At 35.9% G+C, this 24075-nt stretch overlaps 1 protein-coding gene across 5 annotated transcripts in view; it reads left to right on the top strand.

Moving 5' to 3' along the window:
- Positions 1-24075, top strand: part of AP3B1 (adaptor related protein complex 3 subunit beta 1) — a 265520-nt gene that overhangs the window by 21802 nt on the left and 219643 nt on the right. For 4 of the 5 annotated variants that reach the window (XM_030323534.2, XM_032593390.1, XM_030323533.2 and 1 more), the window contains exon 2: positions 17128-17203. In XM_030323534.2, coding sequence (XP_030179394.1) covers positions 17128-17203 — 76 coding nt within the window. Of the gene's footprint in view, positions 1-17127; positions 17204-21022; positions 21042-24075 lie in introns of those variants that run through there. The other variant, XM_030323536.1, reaches the window with a different exon arrangement.

The following is a 24075-nucleotide window of genomic DNA, read 5'->3' as shown; positions in this document are numbered from 1 at the left end:
AAAATTAATCTAGCTTTGAGTTGGCATATCTTATTAACACAGTTGTAGAACACTTATATTTATTCTACTATAGTTTATGAATTTCTTGGAGGAAAATATAATACTAATACCCAAACTTGATGCACATACAGACTCTTTGGCATATCTGTGTTTGTGCCCATCTGTTACTGTGGCACCATGCCCGTTATTGTGGTGGCATGCCAGTAGCAGTGAGGCATGAGAGCCAACAAAGATGAATTGTTTGGATGGAATACGCTATTCTGTAATACTAATTAATTTTGAGCTGATGAATCTACATGAAATAAAGTTAACCAAATACAGTCAAAGTAATGTCAGTGAAAATAAAATTTATTTTGACTTATACAGAAGTGTATCACAGATGTTTTAGACTTCTAGTGAGAATAGTTAGAATGAGTGTTTATTATGGTTCCATGGTCAGTTTTCTTTTCATAAAAATTGTGAATTTTAAGAGAAAAAATATACAATTTTCTTGTGGTAGATTGTAGATCAGAGAGGAAGTACTATGGTATTGTACGTTATGGATTTTATATGTATAGGATATTACTTTATAATTCTTGAATTAAAACAAGTTGACAGCAGTGTGGTGGTAAAAGGGAAGAATGTTGAATTTCAAAACAAGACTCAAGATTAATTGCTTGCTTTGCCATTTCCTGGTTCTGTGGTAGTACAGTTAAAAGTTGTGTGAGTTTACGGGGCGCCTGGGTGGCTCAGTTGGTTAAGCAAACGACTTCGGCTCAGGTCATGATCTCACGGTCCGTGAGTTCAAGCCCCGCGTCGGGCTCTGTGCTGACAGCTCAGAGCCTGGAGCCTGTTTCGGATTCTGTGTCTCCCTCTCTCTGACCCTCCCCTGTTCATGCTCTGTCTCTCCCTGTCTCAAAAATAAATAAAATGTTAACAAAAAAAATTAAAAAAAAAAAGTTGTGTGAGTTTAGAATTTCTTATGTGTGTATAATTTTCTGCTTGTATGTTGTCCTTACATTTTTGAGCTTCAGTTTATTTATCAAATGGGAATAATAAAGCCACACATACTTCACAGAGAGTTTGTGATACTAAAATAAGATGGTGTTATAGGTTCTAGAAAACAATACCATTATCAGGTAGCTAAAATGAATTAATTATGTTATAAATGCAAGGCATGTTAATGGCAAGGTAGTCAGTAATGTAGAAAATACATAGCTGTCATTCCTATACCCCCAGAGATAACCACAATGAAAAAGTTCTTAGGTATCCTTCCAGAAAAATTTTTTAAGCCAAATGATAATATATATACTGTTCCCTAATGTATCTTGCTTTTCCTTTAATACATCTTGGAGGCCTTTCCATATTAGCATCTGAGACTATTTTCAGAGTTTTTAACCACTGTGTAGTATTTCCTAGTATTCCTTTTTATTTAATTAATTATTTTGAAGAGCATTTGATTGATTTCACTTTTTATTGAGTATAAGCAATACTGTAACAGAATTTTTTGCATAGGTATGAGGATTTATCTATTTGTAGCAAAAATACCTAGAAATAGAGTTGTAGGTCAAAGGTTACCACATTTTAAATTATGATAGATATTGCTGAATTACCTTCCAGATGGGTTGCACCAGTTTTATCCCTCCACCAACAGTAAAGTCTGTTTCCCTTGCACTTTTGCCAATACTGGGTACCATCCAATTTCATAATATTTGCCAATCTTATAGGGGCAAAATGTTATTACACGGAGTCTTCATAATTGTGAGTGCAGTGAGTCTTTTTCCTCATATTTATTGGTTTATTCTTTCAGTAAATACTTTTAAATGTCTTTTATCCATTTCCCTGTTGGATCAACTCTTACTGATTAGTTAAGGGTTCTTCACATTTTAAGAAAATTACTCATTTTTTGGACTTAGTTTATGGCATGTTTTTAAGTGTAAAAGTTTTAAAACCTTCTGTGTTTATTTTTTCTTTTCTCGCTTCTGAGACTCCCCCAATCTTCCCCCCACCCCAATCTTTTATAGAAAGTGGCATTTTTGGTTTACAGTGAAACAGAACTTTTCCCAGTGCCAACCGATTTTTTGTCTCAGCACATAAAAACTCAACTAGCTCAATGCTCTGTGAGATTTTCTTATTTTTATTTTTAAAAAATATTTATTTTGAGAGGGACAGCCTGGTGGAAGAGAGAGAGAGAGAGAGAGAGAGAGAGAGAGAGAGAGAGAGTGTGAGTCTTAATCTGGCTCTTTGATGCCAGTGCAGAGCCTGATTGTGGGGCTCAAACTCACAAAACCCGAGATCATGGCCTGAGCCCAAACCAAGAGTCAGACGCTTAACTAACTGAGCCATTCAGGTTCCCTTGAGATTTTAAAACTTTAAGGATGAGTCCTCACATTTTATTTTTTATTTATTTTTAGTTTTTTATTATTATTCTTATTTTTTTAAATATGCAATTTATTGTCACATTGATTTCCATACAACACCCAGTGCTCATCCCAACAGGTGCCCTCCTCAGTACCCATCACCCACCCACCTCTCCCTCCCACCCCCATCAACCCTCATTTTGTTCTGTTTTTAAGAGTCTCTTATGTTTTGGCTCCCTCCCTCTCTAACCTCTTTTTTTTTTTTCTTTCCCTCCCCCATGGTATTCTGTTAAGTTTCTCAGGATCCACGTAAGAGTGAAAACATATGGTATCTGTCTTCCTCTGTATGACTTATTTCACTTAGCATAACACTCTCCAGTTCCATCCACGTTGCTACAAAAGGCCATACTTCATTCTTTCTCATTGCTACATAGTATTCCACTGTATATATAAACCACAACTTCTTTATCCATTCATCAGTTGATGGACATTTAGGCTCTCTCCATAATTTGGCTATTGTTGAAAGTGCTGCTATAAACATTGGGGTACAAGTGCCCCTATGCATCAGCACTCCTGTATCCCTTGGGTAAATTCCTAGCAGTGCTATTGCTGGGTCAAAGGGTAGATCTGTTTTTAATTTTGGGGGGAACCTCCATACTGTTTTCCAGAGCGGCTGTCCCAGTTTGCATTCCCACCAACAGTGCAAGAGGGTTCCCGTTTCTCCACATCCTCTCCAGCATCTATAGTCTCCTGATTTGTTCATTTTAGCCACTCTGACTGGCGTGAGGTGATATCTGAATGTGGTTTTGATTTGTATTTCCCTGATGAAGAGTGACATTGAGCATCTTTTCATGTGCCTGTTGGCCATTTAGATATCTACTTTAGAGAAGTGTCTATTCATGTTTTCTGCCCATTTCTTCACTGGATTATTTGTTTTTCGGGTGTGGAGTTTTGGTGAGTCCATAGATTTTGGATACCAGCCCTTTGTCTGTTATGTCATTTGCAAATATCTTTTCCCATTCCGTTGGTTGCCTTTTACTGTTTTTGATTGTTTCCTTTGCAGTGCAGAAGCTTTTTATCTTCATAAGGTCCCAGTAGTTCATTTTTGCTTTCAATTCCCTTGCCTTTGGGGATGTGTGAAGTAAGAAATTGCTACGGCTGAGGTCAGAGAGGTCTTTTCCTGCTTTCTCCTCTAGGGTTTTGATGGTTTCCTGTCTCACATTCAGGTCCTTTATCCATTTTGAGTTTATTTTTGTGAATGGTGTGAGAAAGTGGTCTAGTTTCATCCTTCTGCATGAAGACATTCCTAATATCCTGAGGAAAAGGAGAACTTGCTTTCTGCTGCCTGCTAAGAAAACAAGTACCTGAGGACATTGATAAAAAGTTTGGCAAACATGGTGGTAAATGTATGGTGTCATGGTTTTTAAAACTTACATGCATGGGATGTTTAAAAAATTTTTTTAAGGTTTATTTATTTTTGAGAGAGACAGAGCAGGAGCTGGGGAGGGGCAGAGAGAGAGGGAGACACAGAATGCAAAGCAGGCTCTAGGCTGTCCGCTGTCAGCACAGAGCCTGACGCAGGGCTCGAACCCACAAACTGCAAGATCATGACCTGAGCCGAAGTCAGATGCTTAGCCCACTGAGATACCCAGGTGCCCCTGTGCATGGGATGTTTACTTGGAAGATGTAATCGTAGTTTTTAACCTTTATTAGGGTCATGGACTGTTTTGAGATTCCAGTGAAAGTTTGGAGTTTTTTCTGTTTCCCTCTAAGAAACATGTTTAGTATACAGCCTATATTCATTTATCCTTTGAACTAACATGTATTGTATACCTTTTGTGGGTCTGTGGGAAGTTTAGTGCTTGAGAAAAAACCATAGCCTTCATTTATAGATCCTTTATAGACCTTATATTGAGTCCTCATATGTCAAGTTCATTCCTGCCATATTATCTTTGCAGAATTCCTCTGGTTAGCTCCTTCTCATCATTTGAGACCTCAGCTTAAATCATCACTTACCCATGGAAGTCTTTTGTGATCACCCAGTCTTACTTTATTACAGTACCCTATTTTAATTTTTCCAGTACTACTCTGGTCTTTCTTTGTTTTCCTTCCTTCTTCCCTCATTCCTTCTTTCCTTCTTCTGTCATTTCTGTCATGCCCCTTACTCCCACCCACCCTGCATTCTCACTTAAAATGTAAGTCGCAAGAGGTCAGGGTTCCCAGTATTTTGAACTATTCCTGGCACATGTGGATATTGAATAAATGATCTTGTGAGGCCCAGTGATGGGTGCTTCACAATGATCTCTTGAAGCTTCATACAACCTATTAGAAATAGATACTAACTTTAAGTTTTTTGTTGATTTTTCTCTGTTGTAGTTTACTTTCTATTATGTTGAATTCTTCTCTTATCCTTTATTTTCTTACTTGTTCTTTGAGTTTAGTTTGCTATACTTTTTCTTATCGAGAAAGAAACTTACTTTTTTAAATTTATTTTTAGTTATTTAATTAATTGAGAGAGAGAGAGAGCGAGTAAGCACAGGTTCAGGGGAAGAGAGAGAGAGAGAGAGAGAGAGAGAGAGAATTCCCAGCAGACTCCATGCCCAGCACAGAGCCTGACAGGGCTGGTCTCACTAACGGTGAGATCATGACCTGAGCTGAAATCAAGAGTCAGATGCTTAACACACTGAGCTACCCAGGCACTCTGGAAACTTAGATTTTGATTTGTAATCTTTCTTCTTTTAAGTTGCGTTCAGAAATGTAAGTTTACTTCTAAATACTACTTTAGCTGCATCTCATGAATTGTTAAATGTTGCAGTATCATTACTCACTTGAATTTTTTTCTAATTTACCTAATGATTTCATTTTCTTTGGCCTGTAGGTCAAAGTGTGTTTCTTATTTTTTCCAAACATCTGGACCTTTTCTAGTTATTCTTCTGTTATTGAATTCTTGTTACTCTGTACCCCATACTCTACATGATTGTAGACTTTTAAAAATTTGTTGATATCCAGCATATAGTCTATTTTAGTAAATATTCTATATGCGCTTGAAAAGAATGCTTATTCTGCAGTTATTCTCTATAGTGTTCTGTTCCTGTCAGGCTAAGTTGGTTGTGGTGTTTAGGTTTTTGACATCTTTAGTAAAGTTTTTGTCTGTCCTGTCACTTACTGAGAGGTGTGTTAAAATTGCCAGTCATGAGTGTGGATATGTATTTTTCTTCTATTAGTTCTGTCAGCTTTTGTTTATAGATGGAAACTATAAATTTAGAATACATATAAATTGGGTATAAATTTAGATTTGTCTTCCTTTTGAAATGATGCCCTTTTATGTTCTGGTAGCAGATCCTCAGCTTTTATTTGTTTGAAACCACTTTATTTCACCTTCAGTTTTGAAAGATATTTTCAGTGCGTATAGAATTGTATTTTGGCCTTTTTTTTTTCCCTTTCACCCCTTTAAAGATGTTATTCCATTGTGTTCTGCCCTCTATAATGTCTGTTGAAAAGCTGGCTATTGGTATTATTATTGGTCCTTTTAAGGCAGGGGTTATAATGCCATATATAACATGTATATATACATATATATGCATATACATATAAACAGGCACACTATTTCTGCCTGTTAATAAAAAATAAAGTTTTGTGAGAACCTAGCCATACCCATTTATGTATGTATTGTCTATAACTGCTTTTACTGTATAATGGTAGAATGGTAGAGATGGTGTGGCCTGTAATGCTTAAAGTATTTATTGTCTGGGGGTTCCTGGCTGAATCATTTGGTAGAGTATGCAACTCTTGATCTTGGGGTTGTGAGTTTGAGCCCCACGTGTGGTGTAGAATTTACTTAAAAAGGAAAAGGGGCACCTGGTGACTTAGTCCATTAAAGGTCTGACTCTCTATTTGGGCTCAGGTCATAATCTTACTGTGAGCCTGTTGGGCTCACTCTGGGTGTGGAGCCTGCTTAAGATTCTTTTTCTCTCCCTTTGCCCCCAACCCCCATGCTGCTGTCTTTCAACTGTAACCTCTCTAAATACATATATACATACATACATACATACATACATACATACATACATAAAACAAGCTCTTAAAAAAACAAATTAAGAAAAAGTTTATCATTTGGTCCTTTACCGAAAGGATACACTGTCCTTTTCCTTAAGGAAATGTCTTTTTTCTCTGCATACTTTTAAGATTTTTCTCAATGTCTTTGATTTTCATCAGCTTGACCATGCTATGTTTAGTGTAGTTTTATGTTATTTTTCTGTTTCATCAGGTTTTTAAATATGTGGGTTTATGTCTTTCATCAGTTTGCAAAAATTCTTAGCCATTGTCACTTGAAATATTGCTTTTGTTCCTTTCTCTCTCTTTCTCTTTTTGGTGACTCTTCTTTTTTTTTTTTTTTTAGTGTTTATTTATTTCTGAGACAGAGAGAGACAGAGCATGAGTGGGGGAGGGACAGAGAGAAAGGGAGACACAGAGTCAGAAGCAGGCTCCAGGCTCTGAGCTGTCAGCACAGAGCCCGACACGGGGCTCGAACTCACAAACCGTGAGATCATGACCTGAGCCGAAGTCAGTCGCTCAGCTGACTGAACCACCCAGGCGCCCCATCTTTTTGGTGACTCTTAAGAGGTATGTTGGATATTTTGACTATGTCCCACATGTCTCTGATGGTCTGTTCTATGGTTTTTATTCTTTTAGTTCTTAGTGCTTTAAATGTATATTTTTCTCTTGAGCTGCCTTCAAGTTCAATAATCCAGTCTTCTGTATTAATAGTCTGCTGTTAAACCAGCCTAGTGAGTTCTTAATTTCATATATTGTATTTTTCAATTCTGTATGTCCATCTGATTATCTTTTATAGATTCTATTGACATTCTCTATCATTCCATCTATTTTGTCCATTTTTTTCCTGTATTTTCCTGTGTTAATTGTAGTTATTTTGTCTATCTGATAACTATAGTATTGGAATTACCCACGGATCTGTTTTGTATTCTATTTTCTTTAAAAGTTTTTTTTGTCATTTGTTCCTGTTTTTAGCATGTCTCATAAATTTTGAGTCATATACTTGATATTTAGAATAAAAACACGGATAAAGTTCTAGATGATATTTTCATCCAAAGAGGGTGACAGGCAGATAGAGTACTATCACTTTGATCTTGTGTAAGATCAGTTTTAAGCTTTTTAAGGTCTTGTCTATTTCACTTTTTTGTAGCGGCTGCTTGTAGGCAACAGACTTGATCAATGGAGCAAGGTAAAAGGTCCTGTAGTGACCACTGAGCTGCATGTAAGCTCATTAAGTGACCCACCTTGAAATAGCATAAATAACCAATAGACCCTAAATAACCAGTGGATTACTTACAACCAGGCACAGTTACCAAAATAGGGAAAATTCGATTCTTTCCCATACCTCCTCACTCTGGCCTATAATTTGACCTCTCACCAGCACTTTGTGGCAGACAGTCTCTTCTGTGCTGTCTGTCCTGCTTGCTGCTCTCTGGCAATGTATTCATTAAACTTCTATCTCCTTTGTTCTGCCTTGGGTGAATTCTTTCTCTACCCACACCTCCAGCCTCCACTCGGTTGGGATGCCCCACAATTTTCTTATACTACTAAGGTATATCCTTAACTCTTCTCTTGTGGCCCTTCTGTGATCTTAATTGAAATGCTGGGATGTTTACCAAGGTCTTTGTACTTGGGAGAGGCTTGAATTCAGCTTCTGTTCATAGCACCTTGTAGTTGCTGAATCCATACGCAGGTATTTAACCTCCGAACTCCTGTTTTTTGCTGGATTTCCTGGAATCTTGCCCTGTGAAAATATAGCTAAGTACCTTAAGAGATTTTTGTACCTTTTCACTGGTTCTCTCCTCTGGGATTCTGCTCTTCAAGTTCCAGTCCCTTTATTAGGTACGAACTTCAACATTTGTCTCCTCAGTCTGTTAAAACTGTCATTTCTTATTGGATTCTAGTCTCCCAAATAGCAGTTTGGGAAATATACTCAGGGAAAAAACTGGTGTGAATAAGAGCTCACTTTGTGTACTTCTCTTCTCTCTAGGATTTTGGCCCCTTTAAGTCCTGCCCGTGTTAGTTGATCTCCGGTGCTTTCAGAAAGTTAGTTATTTCTTCCAGCCTTTATAGTTATTTTCTTGTGGCAGATTTAGTTTCTTACAGAACCATGGACAGATCTGGAAGTCCCAGCAGTATATTGTAAACGTAACAGCCAGGATGATTCTGTTACATATATTAGACCATGACTTTATTCAAAGTGCTTCAGTGGTTCCTCTTTTTCATTTAAACACCAAAGCCTTTAGTGTTATGTACCCTTTAATTGTCTCTTTTACCTACAGGGCTTGTCCTCCTTGCTGCCCCCCCCCCCCCCCCCCAATATCTGCATGGCTAATTCCTTTACTTGGAAATCTTTGTTGAGATGTCTCTTTATTTAGCCTACTCTGACCACCCTATTTAAAATTCCCTCCTCCTTTCCCTTTTCTCTTTTGCTCTGTTTTTTCCCCTCATATCACCTCATAACTTAAAATTTACTCCCTTATTATGTTTGTTGTCTCTTTTGGTTATTAGAATGAAAACTATACAAGGGCAAGGATTTTGGTCTTTTTGTCCATTGGTGTGTCACAAATGCAAATGGGAAGCAGATGAGAATAGAGTACAGAATCTAACGGCAAAGGGGAGTTAAGATGGAGGCATAGTGGGTTAATTGTATTAAATGTAGAGGAATAATCTAAAAGTATTCATGGAATTTTGCATGGATTTTTAAATTAGCAAGTTATTTGTTACCTTTGTGAGAGAAGTTTTAATGGAGGAATAAGAGAAAAAAAGATTACCAAGGATTGAAGAAGTGGAGGTAGCAATTGTAGACTATTCCTTTTTTAATTTTGTGAACAATATAGGAGGAGGAGTTCATATTTACTTGGATAATTTATACTTAAAGTTTTTAGGGGGTTAATAGATGGATGATTAGGTAGTGGAGTTTCCTGTTTTCACTTATGTTTGTATTTATTAAGTGAATACTTTGTGTCAAAAACTGTACAGTGATCTGAGCGTCATCCAAGGGAAATATAAGCCCTAACTGGACTGAAAGTTCCAAAGCTTTCATATTTTGCACATAAATGTATTATGAAGGCCAATCCCTTTAGCTGCTTAGCACTAGAACAAAGTACATTCTGATTATTGTTTGCATCCGTTTTTTTTTTTCTACATACCTATTTATGTGTACAATGTAACACTTAAAAGTAGAAGCGTTTTTCATTTAAGTGGTTCTTAAAGCATGCAGAGGAGCCTGTGTAAAATTTTTTTGGCAGGGCTTGAAAAAGGCCCACCTTCCTCTCAAAATGTTAATTTGTCCTTTTGAGGACATACCTACAACTGGAAATGGCTATTCTATATCATGTTTTCCAGTCCAACATTCCTGGATTCAATGTGTTGTTTCAGGTGTTGCTTTTTATGGTACATGAATTTTGGTGAGCATTTTGAGGAAAAAGAAGGTAATTCTATACTGCAGTGCTTGCAAACTGATGAAAGATGAAGGGCCTTTTTTTCAGTCCATGGATGGATCTTCTGTGAAATACAATAGAAAGTAAATTAGTAGAAAAATGGAATGAAAAAAAGCATGTAAAATGCAATCCCCCTTTTTTTATATTCAAAAGATAGGACTTTATACTGTTAAATTACTCTGTCAGATTTCTAACTTTGCTTGCTCTCAGTTTCTGTACGTATCTCCTCCTGCGTTAGTAACAAAAATTTGTGGATTGGTGATGGTTGTTGGACTGGATTTTCTTGGATCACACTTTCAGTAGCACAGATACACTGTATGATGCTACACAGATGTATTTTTTCCCCTCTCTGTTGTTTTTAAAAGGAGTGAAAGGTTTAAATGAGTTGTGGCTCATAGACTTTTAATTTTATTTATGTATTTTTAAAGTTTATTTATTTTTTTAGTGATCTCTGCACCCAACATGGGGCTCAGACTCATGACCCTGAGATCAAGAGTTGTATGCTCTTCTGGCTGAGCCAGCTGGGTGCCTCTGGATTAAAGATTTTTTTTTTTTTTTCTTTTTGTAAAAGAGGTAATGTATACTATGTAAAAGCTCTTTTACCTCCTAAGTTCTTATATGTAACTGGGTAAAATTTTGGTTTTTGATTATGGTTGATGTTTTTTACTGGTGCTGAGAGTGACCTTCTGATAATAATAAGATTTTCTTTAATTCCAGTCACATATTTTCTTTGAAACTATAAAAAAACGTATTTTGAACATGAAAGGAAAAGTTATACCACTTACCACCACAAGATGTCACTTATGTAAAAATAAAGTTGGTATCCTGGTTCTCTAAGCTGGAAAGCTACAGGTCAATAATCAGTGAAGAACTAGATAAATAAAAAAAAAATTTTTTTTTGAAACTAGCATTGATTTTTCAGCAGTCAGTGAAAATACTGCCAATGCAGCGTTATTTGAATCAACTCTTTTAATGCATAGAGAAAAGAATTTCTTAATGTCTAAGATTGATGCTGTAAGTGATACATGTTAATAGGCCTCATTTGAATCCACATAAGGAAGGAGGTAGACCTAAAGTGGTTCAGTACAAATGTACATAATTGAGAGTAAATGAGGTATTATGGTATTAACTCCCAAATCTACTGTTTTGGTGACAAGCAAAGAGGAATTTGAGAAGAAATCTGTAATTTATATCAGGATTTTCAATAGTTTTCATGACGTCTTTGTGAAGTTGAATATTACATCAGGTGGAAACAATGCTTGTGGCTTTGTTTCTGGTGGCTTTTCTCTGAACCTCAAACTATTAGCTATCTGCCCATGTTAACACAAAAGATACTTATATTTGTTGTTGAAGACTATGTTTAAACATGAACAGCGCAATCTTTGGCTTTAATGTTGAGATCTTGTTTTCTTTTTCTTGATTTGAAAGAGTGGGTCATTACCTAAAAATGGTTGGGAAGGGGACTTTGGCTTCTCAAGCTTAAAAGAAACAAACCAAGTTTCCAGGAGGCCATGAATAAAATTACTCAGAGGGTTTGAGAGTTTGTGTTGTCCTAAAAATTGGCATTTTGTTATTCTTCATTGCTCACTTCTCTAACACTGGTGGAAAATGGTGGAAAACTCTTGGGGAAAGGATAAAGGGGGTCAGACACTGGAGAATGAATTTTCTTTTTTCATTTGGCACATGTTTGTGTGATCACATTTTCATTCTATTTATTCCCTATCCAATTACTTCAGTTTGTTTGCTTTCTTATCCCTAATAAGGTTTTTAAGCTTTTTTGGGGGGCGGGGAGGGGTTTAGATTTTTCATTTATAAAAGTATATACATGGTCGTTGAGTAAAATAGAAAACTAACAAAAAGTAGAAGGAAAAAACCCCTCATGCGGGGTTCCATTATTTTTTCTCCCTTTTCGGTTACCTTTGCTGTGTGGAAGGGTGAGAAGTTTTAAGAAGGGATTAGGGGTGCCTGGGTGGCTCAGTCAGTTAAGTGTTGAGCTTTGACTCAGGTCATCATGATCTCACGGTTGGTTCCTGAATTCAAGCCCCACATCAAGCTGTCTGCTGTCAGTGCAGAAACTGCTTGTGACTTTCTGTCTTCCTCGCTCTCTGCCCCTCCCCCGCGCTCTGGAAAGTAAACAAAAAAAAAAAAAAAGAAGGGATTCTAAATGTATTCTGGTGAATATATATAGTATTTTAATATTTGGTAGTTGAATATCATCAGATATAGTTTTTATATATTGCCTTTTCTACTAGCATATTTCTAGATGTATGTGTAATTAATAGAGAAAAGTCTGTTTTTTAATTATTTAATTATTTTTGTATCCCACTAATGATCACCCATTGTATTTAATTTCATGAGCTGCTTGGAAAGGAACAATAATTTTTTTTCATAATAAATTTCATTGCTTCTACTCTTTTTGGAAAGAATATATATAGTAAAAAATATATATATTATAATGCAGTGACAGAATGTCACAGACTGTGGCTTAAAAGAAATTTATTTTCTCCCACTTTCTGGAGGCTAGAAGTCTAAGATCAAAGTGTTGGCAACTTTGATTTGTTTTGAGGCCTCTCTCTCTGGCTTGCAGATGGCCGCCTTCTTGCTGTGTTCTCACCTCGTCCTCCCTTGGTCTTTGTGTGTCTGTGTCCTAATCTGCTTTTACAAAGACATCAGCCTTGTTGGATTAAGTCCCACCCATATTGGCCTCATTTTCTCTTTAAAAGCTCTGTTTCCAAATACCCACATTCTTTGGGGTTAGGACTTTATAGGATTTTGGAAGGGACACAACTTAGCCGCTAATAGCACCTGATTAATCATTCTTGTGAAGTGCTTACTGCCTACGTTAGGCTTAAATTTGTAAAATATGCAAAACCTAAAGTAATTTTGTGTCGGGCTTTCTATTTGTAGTTAAGGAAGCTCTTCTGATCTACTCTTAGGCCTCAAGATGAGATGAAAGGGCTTCTGATACTTTCTTTTTGGTATTTGAACTATTTCATGAAGGTGCCACGTAGAGTAAATTTGCTTTCTTTTTTTCTGCAGACTTTATTGTAAAAAGTATGAACGATTGCTAACCATAAACTAATAACTATTGCAGGTAGTTAAAATATGTACAGTCTTAGTTTCCTGTCAGTTTCTTAGAGTCAGTTGAGAGGATTTTCCTTTGATGTGCTAAAATAATATTCAGTGATTTTTCTCAAAATAGATGTATGCCTTGTAGGTTTCTTTGGAGAACTCAGCATTTTATTTTCACGTGTGAATAAAACATTATGAAAAATTTTAATATCAACTTTATGGAGATATAATTTGCATACAGTAAGTTAACATAAAGATTGTAATCAAAAAAGTTTTGTAATGTTTATTATTTTGAGAAAGAGAGAGAGAAAGAGAGAGCAAGTGGGGGAAGGACAGAGAGAGAGGGAGATAGAGAATCCAAAGCAAGGTCCAGGCTCTGAGCTGTCAGCACGGAGCCTGATGTGGGGCTCGAACTTGCAGACCTTGAGAACATGCCCTGAGTGAGGTGAAGTCGGACGCTTAACGCACTGAGCCACCCAGGTGTCCCTAATGTTTGTAATTAGATGTTTTGATAGATGTATGCACCTGTTCAGTCACCACCACAGTTAAGAAGATACAGAACATTTCTGTCATCTTATGGAATAAAATTTTCTGATGTTCCTCTGCTGTCCAGTTCTCACTCTACCCCATGACCCCAGGATACCACTGCTCTGCTTTCAGTCTCTACAGATTAGTTTGCATTTTCTATAATTTTAAATGACTTAAATCTTGCTGTTTTGTGTCTGACTTCTTTCACTCAGAGTAATGATTTTGAGAATTCATCCACCTTGTTGCATGTATCAGTAATTAATTTGTTTTCATTGCTGGGTAGTATTCCAATGGCTGGCCATTAAGTCACATTTAACTGATGAACATTTATATTTTTTCCAGTTTTTTACTATTATGAATAAGGCTGCTGTGAATATTCATGTAAGTCATTATGTGGAAATATGTTTTTATCTTTCTGGGGAGTGGAATGAGTAGGTCATACGATTCTTAAATTTTTAAGAATTGCCTAACTTTTCCAAAGTGGTTTTTTTTTTTTTTTTTTTTTACATCCCCACCAGCAATACATGAGAGTTCTAATTGCTCCAGAGCCTTGATAACATTTGTTATTGTCAGTCTCTTAATTTCAGCTGTTCTAATGGATGTGTAGTGATATCTCATTTAATATGCATTTACCTGATAATTAATGATCTTAAGTATTTTTTCATGGGCTTACTGGCATTCCTGTTCTTTTGTGAAATGTCTGTTCACATAATTTCACCCATTCATTTGTTTTTAAAAATATTTTGTTTTTAAATTCTCTCTTCACCCAATGTGGGGTTCAAACTTAAAACCCCAAGAGTGAGAGCTCCACCAGCTGAGCCAGCCAGATGCCCCTTGACCACCCATTCTTTTTTTTACCTTTTCATTTTTGATTGGCTTAACTTCTATAAAGTTCCCAGTTTTTCTCAATGGTAAACTATATAGTATAATATCACAGCCAGGATGTTGACACTGATACAATCTACCATTCGTGTCCAGATTCCCCAATTTTACTTGTATTTATTTGTGTGTGTGTGTGTGTGTGTGTGTGTGTGTGTGTGAAAGAGAGAGAGAAAGAGAGAGAGATCTATTCTGTTTTGTGACTTGTGTAGTTGTCATAATAGTAAAGATACATAATGGCTCCGTCACTGCAGGAATCTCTTTTGTTGCCCTTTTATATCCTTCCTTCCCTTTCTTGTTCTTAACCCACAGCAGCCGCTAATCTTTCTCCACTTCTCTAATTTTGTTATTTTTTTTAATATGAAATTTATTGTCAAATTGGTTTCCATACAACACCCAGTGCTCATACCAACAGGTGCCCTCCTCATTGCCCATCACCCACTTTCCCCTCCCTCCTATCCCCCATCAACCCTCAGTTTGTTCTCAGTTTTTAAGAGTCTCTTACAGTTTGCCTCCCTCCCTAACTTTTTCCCCCCTTCTCCTCCCCCATGGTCCTCTGTTAAGTTTCTCAGGATCCACATAAGAGTGAAAACATATGGCATCTGTCTTTCTCTGTATGACTTATTTCACGTAGCATAACTATCCCTTGGGTAAATTCCTAGCAGTGCTACTGCTGGGTCATAGGGTAGGTCTATTTTTAATTTTTGGAGGAACCTCCACACTGTTTTCCACAGCGGCTGCACCAGTTTGCACTCCCACCAACAGTGCAAGAGGGTTCCCGTTTCTCCACATCCTCTCCAGCATCTATAGTCTCCTGATTTGTTCACTTTGGCCACTCTGACTGGCGTGAGGTGATATCTGAGTGTGGTTTTGATTTGTATTTCCCTGATGAGGAGCGACGTTGAGCATCTTTTCATGTGCCTGTTGGCCATCTTCAAGAGTGTTATATAAATGGAGTCATACAGTATGTAACCTTTTAGAATTAACTTTTCTCACTGAGCATATTTCTGTGGAGATTAATCAGAGTTGTCATGTGTATCAGTAGTTTATTGTTACTGCTGAGTGGTATTCCATGCTATGGATGTACCACAGTTTGTTGAAATATTCATCCATTGATGGACATCTGTGTTGTTTCCATTTTGGCTGATAGGAATAAAAGCTGCTGTGAATACTTCTGTGCAGGTTAAAAAATTTTTTTAACATTTATTAATTTATGAGAGAGTGTGAGTGGGGGAGGGGCGGAGTAAGAGAGAGAGAGAGAGAGAGGGAGAGACACAGGATCTGAAGCAGGTTCCAGGCTCTGAGCTGTCAGCACAGAGCTGGAAGCAGGGCTTGAACTCACAGACCGCAAGATCATGACCTGAGCTGAAGTTTAATGCTTAACCAGTTGAGCTACCCAGGTACCCCTTGTGTGCATGTTTTGTGTATTAATTTCCATTTCCCAGGGATAAATACCCAAGAGTGAAATTACTTGGTTGTATGAGAATTCCAGGGTTCTATAAAACTGCCAAACTGCCTAGTGGCTGTAACCTTTTAAATCCCTCCCTCCCCTCCCCCCAGCAGTATATAAGTGGTCCATTTCCTCTATGACATCCCTATCATTAGGTGTTGTTACTATTCTTTTTATTTTAGATGAGAGCCATTTTGATATATGTGTAGTGATATTTTGCTGTGCTTTTAATTTGCATTTCTCTAATAGCTAATGAAGTTGATTATCTTTAAACGTACTTTTTGGCATTTCTGTGTCTCCTTCAGTGAATTGTTTGTTGACGTCTGTATTAGTTTGCTACAACTGCCATAACAAAATACCACAGACTGAGTGGCTTGATTGACAGAAATTTAATTCTTACTGTTCTAGAGGCTAGAAGTCTACCGTCAGACTGTAGGCATGTTTGGTTTCTCCTCAGGGCTCTCTCCTTGGCCTACAGATGTCTGTCTTCTCTCTGTGTCCTCACGTTGTCCTGTCCTGCAATCCAGAAGTCTGACAGACTGCCTTCATTTTGTTCCTTTTCTCCCTTTTAATCCAAGCTGGCAGTGTCTCTGATACATAATCCCATTTCTGTTCCTGGCTTTTTTTATGACATCTGATTATATTCATGAGTGGTACCTGGGATCTCTTAATCAAGTAATTTTCCAGCCACACTTTTGAAAAAATGTCTGAAGACACATTCTTAATACTCTCCAATATGGATAGGCTGAAAAATTTCCAAATCTTCAAATTCTAGTTCTTTTTGCTTGACAGTTCCTTTAGTTTATCTTTCTCATTTTACTGTAAATATCAAGGAAAAATCATGCTGTGCCTTTAATACTTTACTTAGAAATCTCCTTAGCTAAATATCCAAGTTCATCACTTTCAACTTCCACTTTTCATATGATATTGGAAGAAAATTGAGACAAGGATTACCTTTCATCCAGTTCCCAATAACTGCTCATTTCCATCTGAGATCTCATCATAATCACTTTTAACATCATACTCCTACTAACGTATTTTATTTTGAGAGAGTGAGAGTGAGAGAGACAGAGAGAGAGAGAGAGAGGAGAGAGAGGGAGAGCAGGTGTGTGGGAGGGGCAGAGGAAGAAGGAGAGAGAATTTCAAGCAGGTTCCATGCTCAGTACAGAGCCTGATGCAGGGGCTTGATGTCACGAACAGTGAAATCTTGACCTGAGCCCAAATCAAGAGTCAGACACTTAACCAAGTGAGCCACCCAGGCATCCTGCTCATTATTGTTTCTAATTCTTAAGAAATGATATATTTTAATAGCTTTATAATGTACAAGATTGAAATAGGGATTTTTTTCTTTTCTTTTGTATAGGAATGAAGATCTAAAGCAAATGTTGGAGAGCAACAAAGATTCTGCTAAATTGGATGCTATGAAACGGATTGTTGGGGTAGGTAAAGTAGATCATTTTAATATTGGAAAATGGACACGTAGTGATTATTTTATGTATTAAATAATATATTAAAACATTCCATTTCCCTTTAATATTTGCTTAGTATAGCCTGTGTAAAATGTTTTGGAAGAAGTTTGGAGTGTCACAGTTCAGAAACTTGAGTTTTAATTCCTTTTTTCTGAGTTCTTATTTCCCTGTCTCTAATATCATGATATTTCTCCTGTGGTAGGAAAAGCTAATCATTTTGAAGACAAAATAAGATTATGTACAACAATATTTTGACTTCCCACAAAGAGGGATACTAATTAACTAAAGGATTTTTTTTTGTCATTTAAAGGCTTGAAAATTGTAAGCATTTTTTTTTCTGGTTGTCAAATTCCATTACTATCAATAGCAAAATTATTTTTGAAATTTGATTAGGATAATACGGAATTTATATTTTAACCTTCTTCCTTTCATCCCTCTTTCCTTGTCTTTCAGTAACATTGTATTGATATTTTGTAGTTTTTATTCTAGAAATCTTGTACATTCCTTATTCCTTGTTAGATTAATTTGTGTATTTTTAAATCTTGGTGGCCATTATGAATGGTCCCCTTCATTATATTCTTAATATTAATTGTTACTGGTGTATAGGAAAATAAGTGACTTTTCTTTGTTACGCATCTGGTCTTTTCAGTTAACTCTCTTCTTAGCTCTAACTGTTCTTCAGTTTCTAAGTTTGGATTTTCCGGGTAAAAAATTACATTGTTTGGAAGTTATGAGAGATTTATATTTTGTTTTCAAATATTTTAAACTAATTTTTATATGAAAAAAAAAGCCTACTGGGATCTGTATTGGAATTGGATTAACTCTGTAGATCAATTTTGGGAGAATTAACTTTTTTTTTTTTAATTTTTACTTATTTTTGGGAGAGGGAGATAGTGCACAAATGGGAGAGGGGCAGTGAGAGAGGGAGACGCAGAATCTGAAGCAGGCTCCAGGCCTTCATCTGTCAGCACAGAGTCCAATGAGGGTCTCGAACCCATGAACTGCAAGATTATGACCTGAGTCAAAGTCAGATGCTTAACCGACTGAGCCACCCAGGTGCCCCGAAAGAATTAACATTTTTACAGTATTTTGCCGTATGACCCATGATCATGATTCTGTTTCTTCACTTGTTCAGGTCATCTTTAATTTCTTTCAACAACGTATTATAGTTTTTAGTGTTACATTTTATTTATTTATTTATTTTTTTACTTATTTATTTATTTATTTTAATTTACATCCAAATTAGTATATAGTGCAACAGTGATTTCAGGAGTCGATTCCTTAGTGCCCCTTACCCATGTAGCCCATCTCGCCTCCCACAACCCCTCCAGTAACCCGTAGTTTGTTCTCCATATTTATGAGTCTCTTCTGTTTTGTCCCCCTCCCCTGTTTTTATATTATTTTTGTTTCCCTTCCCTTATGTTCATCTGTTTGTCTCTTAAAGTCTTCATATGAGTGAAGTCATATGATTTTTGTCTTTCTCTGACTAATTTCACTTAGCATAATACCCTGAAGTTCCATTCACATAGTTGCAAATGGCAAGATTTCATTCTTTTTTTTTTTTTAATGTTTATTTATTTTTGAAACAGAGAGAGACAGATGGGGGAGGGTCAGGGAGAGAGGGGGACACAGAATCTGAAGCAGGGTCCAGGCTCTGAGCTGTCAGCACAGAGCCTGATGCGGGGCTCGAGCTCACAGACTGCGAGATCATGACCTGAGCCGAAGTCGGACGTTTAACCGACTGAGCCACCCAGGCACCCCTACATCTTCTTTATCCATTCATCCATCAATGGACATTTGGGCTCTTTCCATACTTTGGCTATTGTAGATAGTGCTGCTATAAACATGGGGGTGCATGTGTCCCTTCGAAACAGCACACCTGTATCCCTTGGATACATGCCTAGTAGTGCAATTGCTGGGTCATAGGGTAGTTCTATTTTTAGTTTTTTGAGGAACCTCCATACTGTTTTCCAGAGTGGCTGCACCAGCTTGCATTCCCATAGTGTTACATTTTAAGTTCTATTATTTTGTTAATACTTTTTCTAAATATCTTGTGTTTTTGATGCTATTGAATGATATATTTCAATTTTCAATCAACAATTATTTTTTACTAACTTCCCCTTTTGTTAAGTAACTAATAGTTATTTTACTTTGTTTTTCCCACTGAGCTATTATAGCAATCATTTGCTCACCTTTACTTTTGTCCAGTTTTTAATATTTCTAGGTAGCACCACATTTCTATGTGGAACCTTACTCAAACAGAAATATTTTCTGTTCATGTAAGTATGTATCATTTCAAAACATCTTTTGGCTAGAAGTAGTTCACTGTAGTCAGTCAGTTAGAATTTTGTATTGGCTTTAATTGGCTTTAAAGTTTCTTATATTTTCTTAAAGTAATTTTTAAAATTTAAATTTCTCATTATAGTTAATATTCCTTGAGCTCTGAAAATGGGGTTTTGTCACTTTATACGATTGCAGAGTAGTTTTAAGCTCTTTTCATCATAGTTAGAAACATTTCTAAATTTATTCTGCTAAAATTTTAAATGTTGCGTATTTTACCAAGTTGTTTTCTCAAATACATCAAAGTGTTAGCAGTGCACATCTGACTGTCTTTCGTACTTGGTAGTCCTATGATTCAGTAGAGAATTTTTTCAGCAATATCTACCAGTGTGAAACCATGATGGTAGTCACAGTTTATTTTATTATCTTGCTTTGGTAATATCTGAGACTTACTTAGTATCATGGGGTAATGTTTCCAGTGTTTGATATGTTGAATAAAGTCTCATGTATGCCAAAGCATTCCTAGGGGGGAAAAACCACCTACTTCAAAATCTTGTGGTCACCTCTCACACAGCAAGACTCAAGTTGAAGAACTCATACATTATTTTTCTTAATATTTCTGGAAAATACCTGTCTTGTGTTTATAGCACATGTCCATGTTTTATGTTGGCTTGGTGAAATGTGGTGAACTAAGGAGACTTTGAAATGTATTGTTTCATATAGTGAATTTAGAAATAAGTTTTTTAGCTAAAATACTGATGAGTTGTCCTTGGAGGAATGGAATATTTGTAATGAAATCTGTGTTGTATTGAATCTTTCATATATTTTCTTTTAGTAAGTGTTAAATGTTGAAGGTTTTTCTCAGATTAGTTTACTTGTCTTTGTAGTTAGGGGATAATGAGCAAATCTGAACCTTTCTTTGATATGATTCTTAAAATGCCTAGGTAAAATTACTGATACATGTGATTTTCATAGCCATTCATCTTACAGGGTATTTGGTTGGATAGTACTGACCTTAAGAAAAATAAAAGTAATTTCAAAGTTCCATATGTTTTTGTAAATATTTTTGAAAAGATCTTAAACTAAATACAAGTGGTACATTATTATTGTTGGATAATTGAGAAAATCCATGTAAGAAAAAGAAACTAATAATGTGTTCATGTATGATAAACATTTTTGGTGTAAACTTTTCTAGACATTGTTCATTCCTCTCTTCTTTCCTTTAACAAAAATGTTTCAGTTGTATGTGTGCCTTAAAAGATTCATCTTGTGCGTGATGCTGGCATCTTGTTCTTGGGTTGGAAATTGCTTAAAGGGCCAAGATTTTTCTGCCATGTTGATATACATCAGGACCAGTTCCATAAGCAGGTCTGAGTTTTTACTAGCGATATAATACCTTAGTGAGTTTTCTGTCAATTTTGCTCCACTGTTACTTTATGGAATATAAATCAAGGATCAGTTCATTTTCTATTTCTTCATTTATTCTAGGTTGCTGATTTTTAAGAGCTGGAATTGGGTCTGAGACTCTGTAAGATCTACCTTTCTTGCTTCCTTCCCCACCATCCTTCCCTCCGTTCGTTCCTTCCTTGTCAATTAACCAGTATTTATAAAATCAAAAATTTTGAACTTTGTAAAATAAACCATCTTTGTTACTGTGAAAAATGAAGCCAGTTAAAATTTAGAAAAGCACAATTTTTCCTCTTTTTTTCCCTGAGTTTAAAAAATTAATGTGGATTTTTAGATCTAGATGATTACTCATTATTTATAAAAAAACATAAGCAACATGAAAATCAATCATAATAATACACATTAACAGAATGAAGGGGAAAAACCCACAAGATCATCTCAATTGATAGAGAAAAAGAATTTGGCCAAATTTAACACTCATGATAAAGCACTGAACAAACTAGGACTGGAAGGAAACTACCTCAACATGTTAAAGGCCATGTATGAAAAACCCACAGCTAACATCATAGTCAGCAGTGAAAGACTGAAAGGTTTTCTTCAATAAGGAAAAAGATAAGGATGCCTGCTTTTGTCTCTTCTGTTCAATATACTATTGAAAGTTTTAGCCAGAGCAGTTAGGCAAGAAAAAGAAATAAAAGGCACCCAAATTGCAAAGGAAGAACTAAAATTATCTTTATTCACAGACAACATGATTTCATATTTAGAAAACTAAATATTTTATGGAAAAGTTTTAAAACTAATAAATGTATTGAGCAAAGTTGCGATATACAAAATCATTACATAACAATTTCTTGTGTCTGTATACCCAGACAATGAACAATTCAAGAAAGATACTAAGACAATAGTCCTATTTACAGTAGCATTAAAAAGAATACAATACCAGAAATAAACTAAGGGGGCAAAGACTTGTACCTTGAGAGCTGCAAAATGTTGCTGACAGAAATTAGAGAAGACAGAAATAAATGGAAGGGTATCCTATGTTCATGGATTAAAAGACTTAATATTTTTAAGATGTCAGTATCAAAGCGATCTACATATTCAGTGTAATTACTATAAAAATTCCAGTGATATTATTTGCAAAAAAAGGAAAATCTATCCTAAAATTCATATAGATCCTGAATAACCAAAATAGTCTTGAACAAATTTATAAGTCTCACACTTGCTGGTCTGAAAACTTAATCCAAAGCTACAGTAATCAAAACAGCGTGGAACTGTCACAAAGACAGACATATATACCCAACAGAGCATGCAGAAGTAAACACTTAACTATGTGGTCAAATGATTTTTGGCAAGGGTGCGAGACCGTTCAATGGTGAAATTATAGTCTTCAACAAATGGTGCTGGGAAACTAGATACCACCTGCAAGAAAATGAATTTCGACCCTTACCTCATACTATATATAAAATAAGGCAAAATGAATCAAAGACCTAAATGTTAGAGGTAAAAATGTAAAACTTATAGAAGAAAACATAGGGCAGAAACTTCATGACATGAGATTTGTCAGAGGTTTCTTAGATACAAACCAAAAAGTGAGCAACAAAAGAAAAAAATGGATAATTAGGGCTGTATCAAAATTAAAATCTTTCTGCATCATATGATACCACAACATTGTGATGAGACAAGCCTCAGAATGGGAAAAAAATATTTTCAAATATGTAAAAAGCCATCCCCCCAACATATAGGAAGGGGTTCTCCTATATCCACTTATTCCCCAGGTAGAAACTAATAGGTAGGTTTTTTACTAAAGTATCTTAAGTGAACTACATCATGTAGAAATTTGTTGAAATTTCTATCATATCTGAAATAATCTGGTATCTTTTTTATCGTATCTGAAATACAGTACTTTCTGGATTGACTCAATAGCAAAATAAGAGAAAAAAGAGCCAGAAGTTGAAGACAGATCATTAGAACTTAGTTGGTTTGAAGAATAGATTAATAAAAGGAAAAGAACTGAACATAGCCTCAGGGTTTTGTTGGATAATATCAAAAGATCTAACAAATAGGTCCAAAAGGAGGAGAGAGATTGGGGCAGTAAAAATATTTGAAGAAATAACGGCTGGAAACTACCCAAATGAATGAATGACATAAACTTATAGATGAAAAAGTTCACTGAATCCCAATTAGGATAAACCCAAAGAAAACCATGCCTAAACACATAGCAATTAAACTGTAGAAGACCAAAAATAAAGAAATAATCTTGACAGTACCTGGAAAAACAATGATACATTGCATACAAGGATCCGTGATTTTAATAACATCAGAAACCATGGCAGCCAGAAGTCAGTGGAACATCTTTAAAGTACTGAAAGAAAATAGAGGTGATACTTGAACAACAAAGATTTGAATTTCATGGGTCCACTTATACGTGTTATAGAGTACTGTGCTGTAAATGTATTTTCTCTTCCTTATGATCTTTTTTTCTCATAATTTTCTTAATATTTTCTCTAGTTTATTGTAAGAAGAGTACAGTATATAGTATATATAACATACAGAATATATGTTAATCAACTCTTTATGTTATCTGAAGGGTTTCCGTTCAAAAGTAGGTTATTAGTAGTTAATTTGTGGGAGGAGTCAAAAGTTCTACATGGATATTCGAATCTGCAGGGGATTGGTACCCCTAACCCCTGCATTGTTCAAGGGTCCACTGTATTTGGCAAGCATAAAGGTCTAATTTTATTCTTCTTAAGTTATACATGTCTGAGAGGTTTTAAATAGGTGTAGATATATAGGATAGCATAATATAAAGGCTAGCGGGGAGGTGGGATTAAAAGGGCCTGTCTGGTTGTAAGGTTTCTACATTTTATTTGACCTGGTACAATACTAAATCTAAGTAGACTGTGAAAGGTTTGTTGAATCTTGATTTGTCCATCTAATAATCCCTAGAAGAACCATTAAACGTTCTTCAAGAAGATATAAACAAAAAATCAATGTAAACATTAAAATACCAAATACTAACAAGTTCCCAAATAATGGGAATGACAGAGGTCAGTCAAACAAAACACACACAGTAAACAGAAAACAGATAATAAAATTGTAGACGTGGGAGCACCTGGGTGGCTCAGTTGGTTGAGTATCTGACTTCGGCTCAGGTC

Source organism: Lynx canadensis, chromosome A1, assembly GCF_007474595.2.
Source record: "Lynx canadensis isolate LIC74 chromosome A1, mLynCan4.pri.v2, whole genome shotgun sequence".
In the NCBI taxonomy this organism is placed as follows: Eukaryota; Metazoa; Chordata; class Mammalia; order Carnivora; family Felidae; genus Lynx; species Lynx canadensis.
The sequence above is the reverse complement of the archived record's forward strand: the minus strand, read 5'-3'. Positions and strand labels throughout refer to the sequence as shown.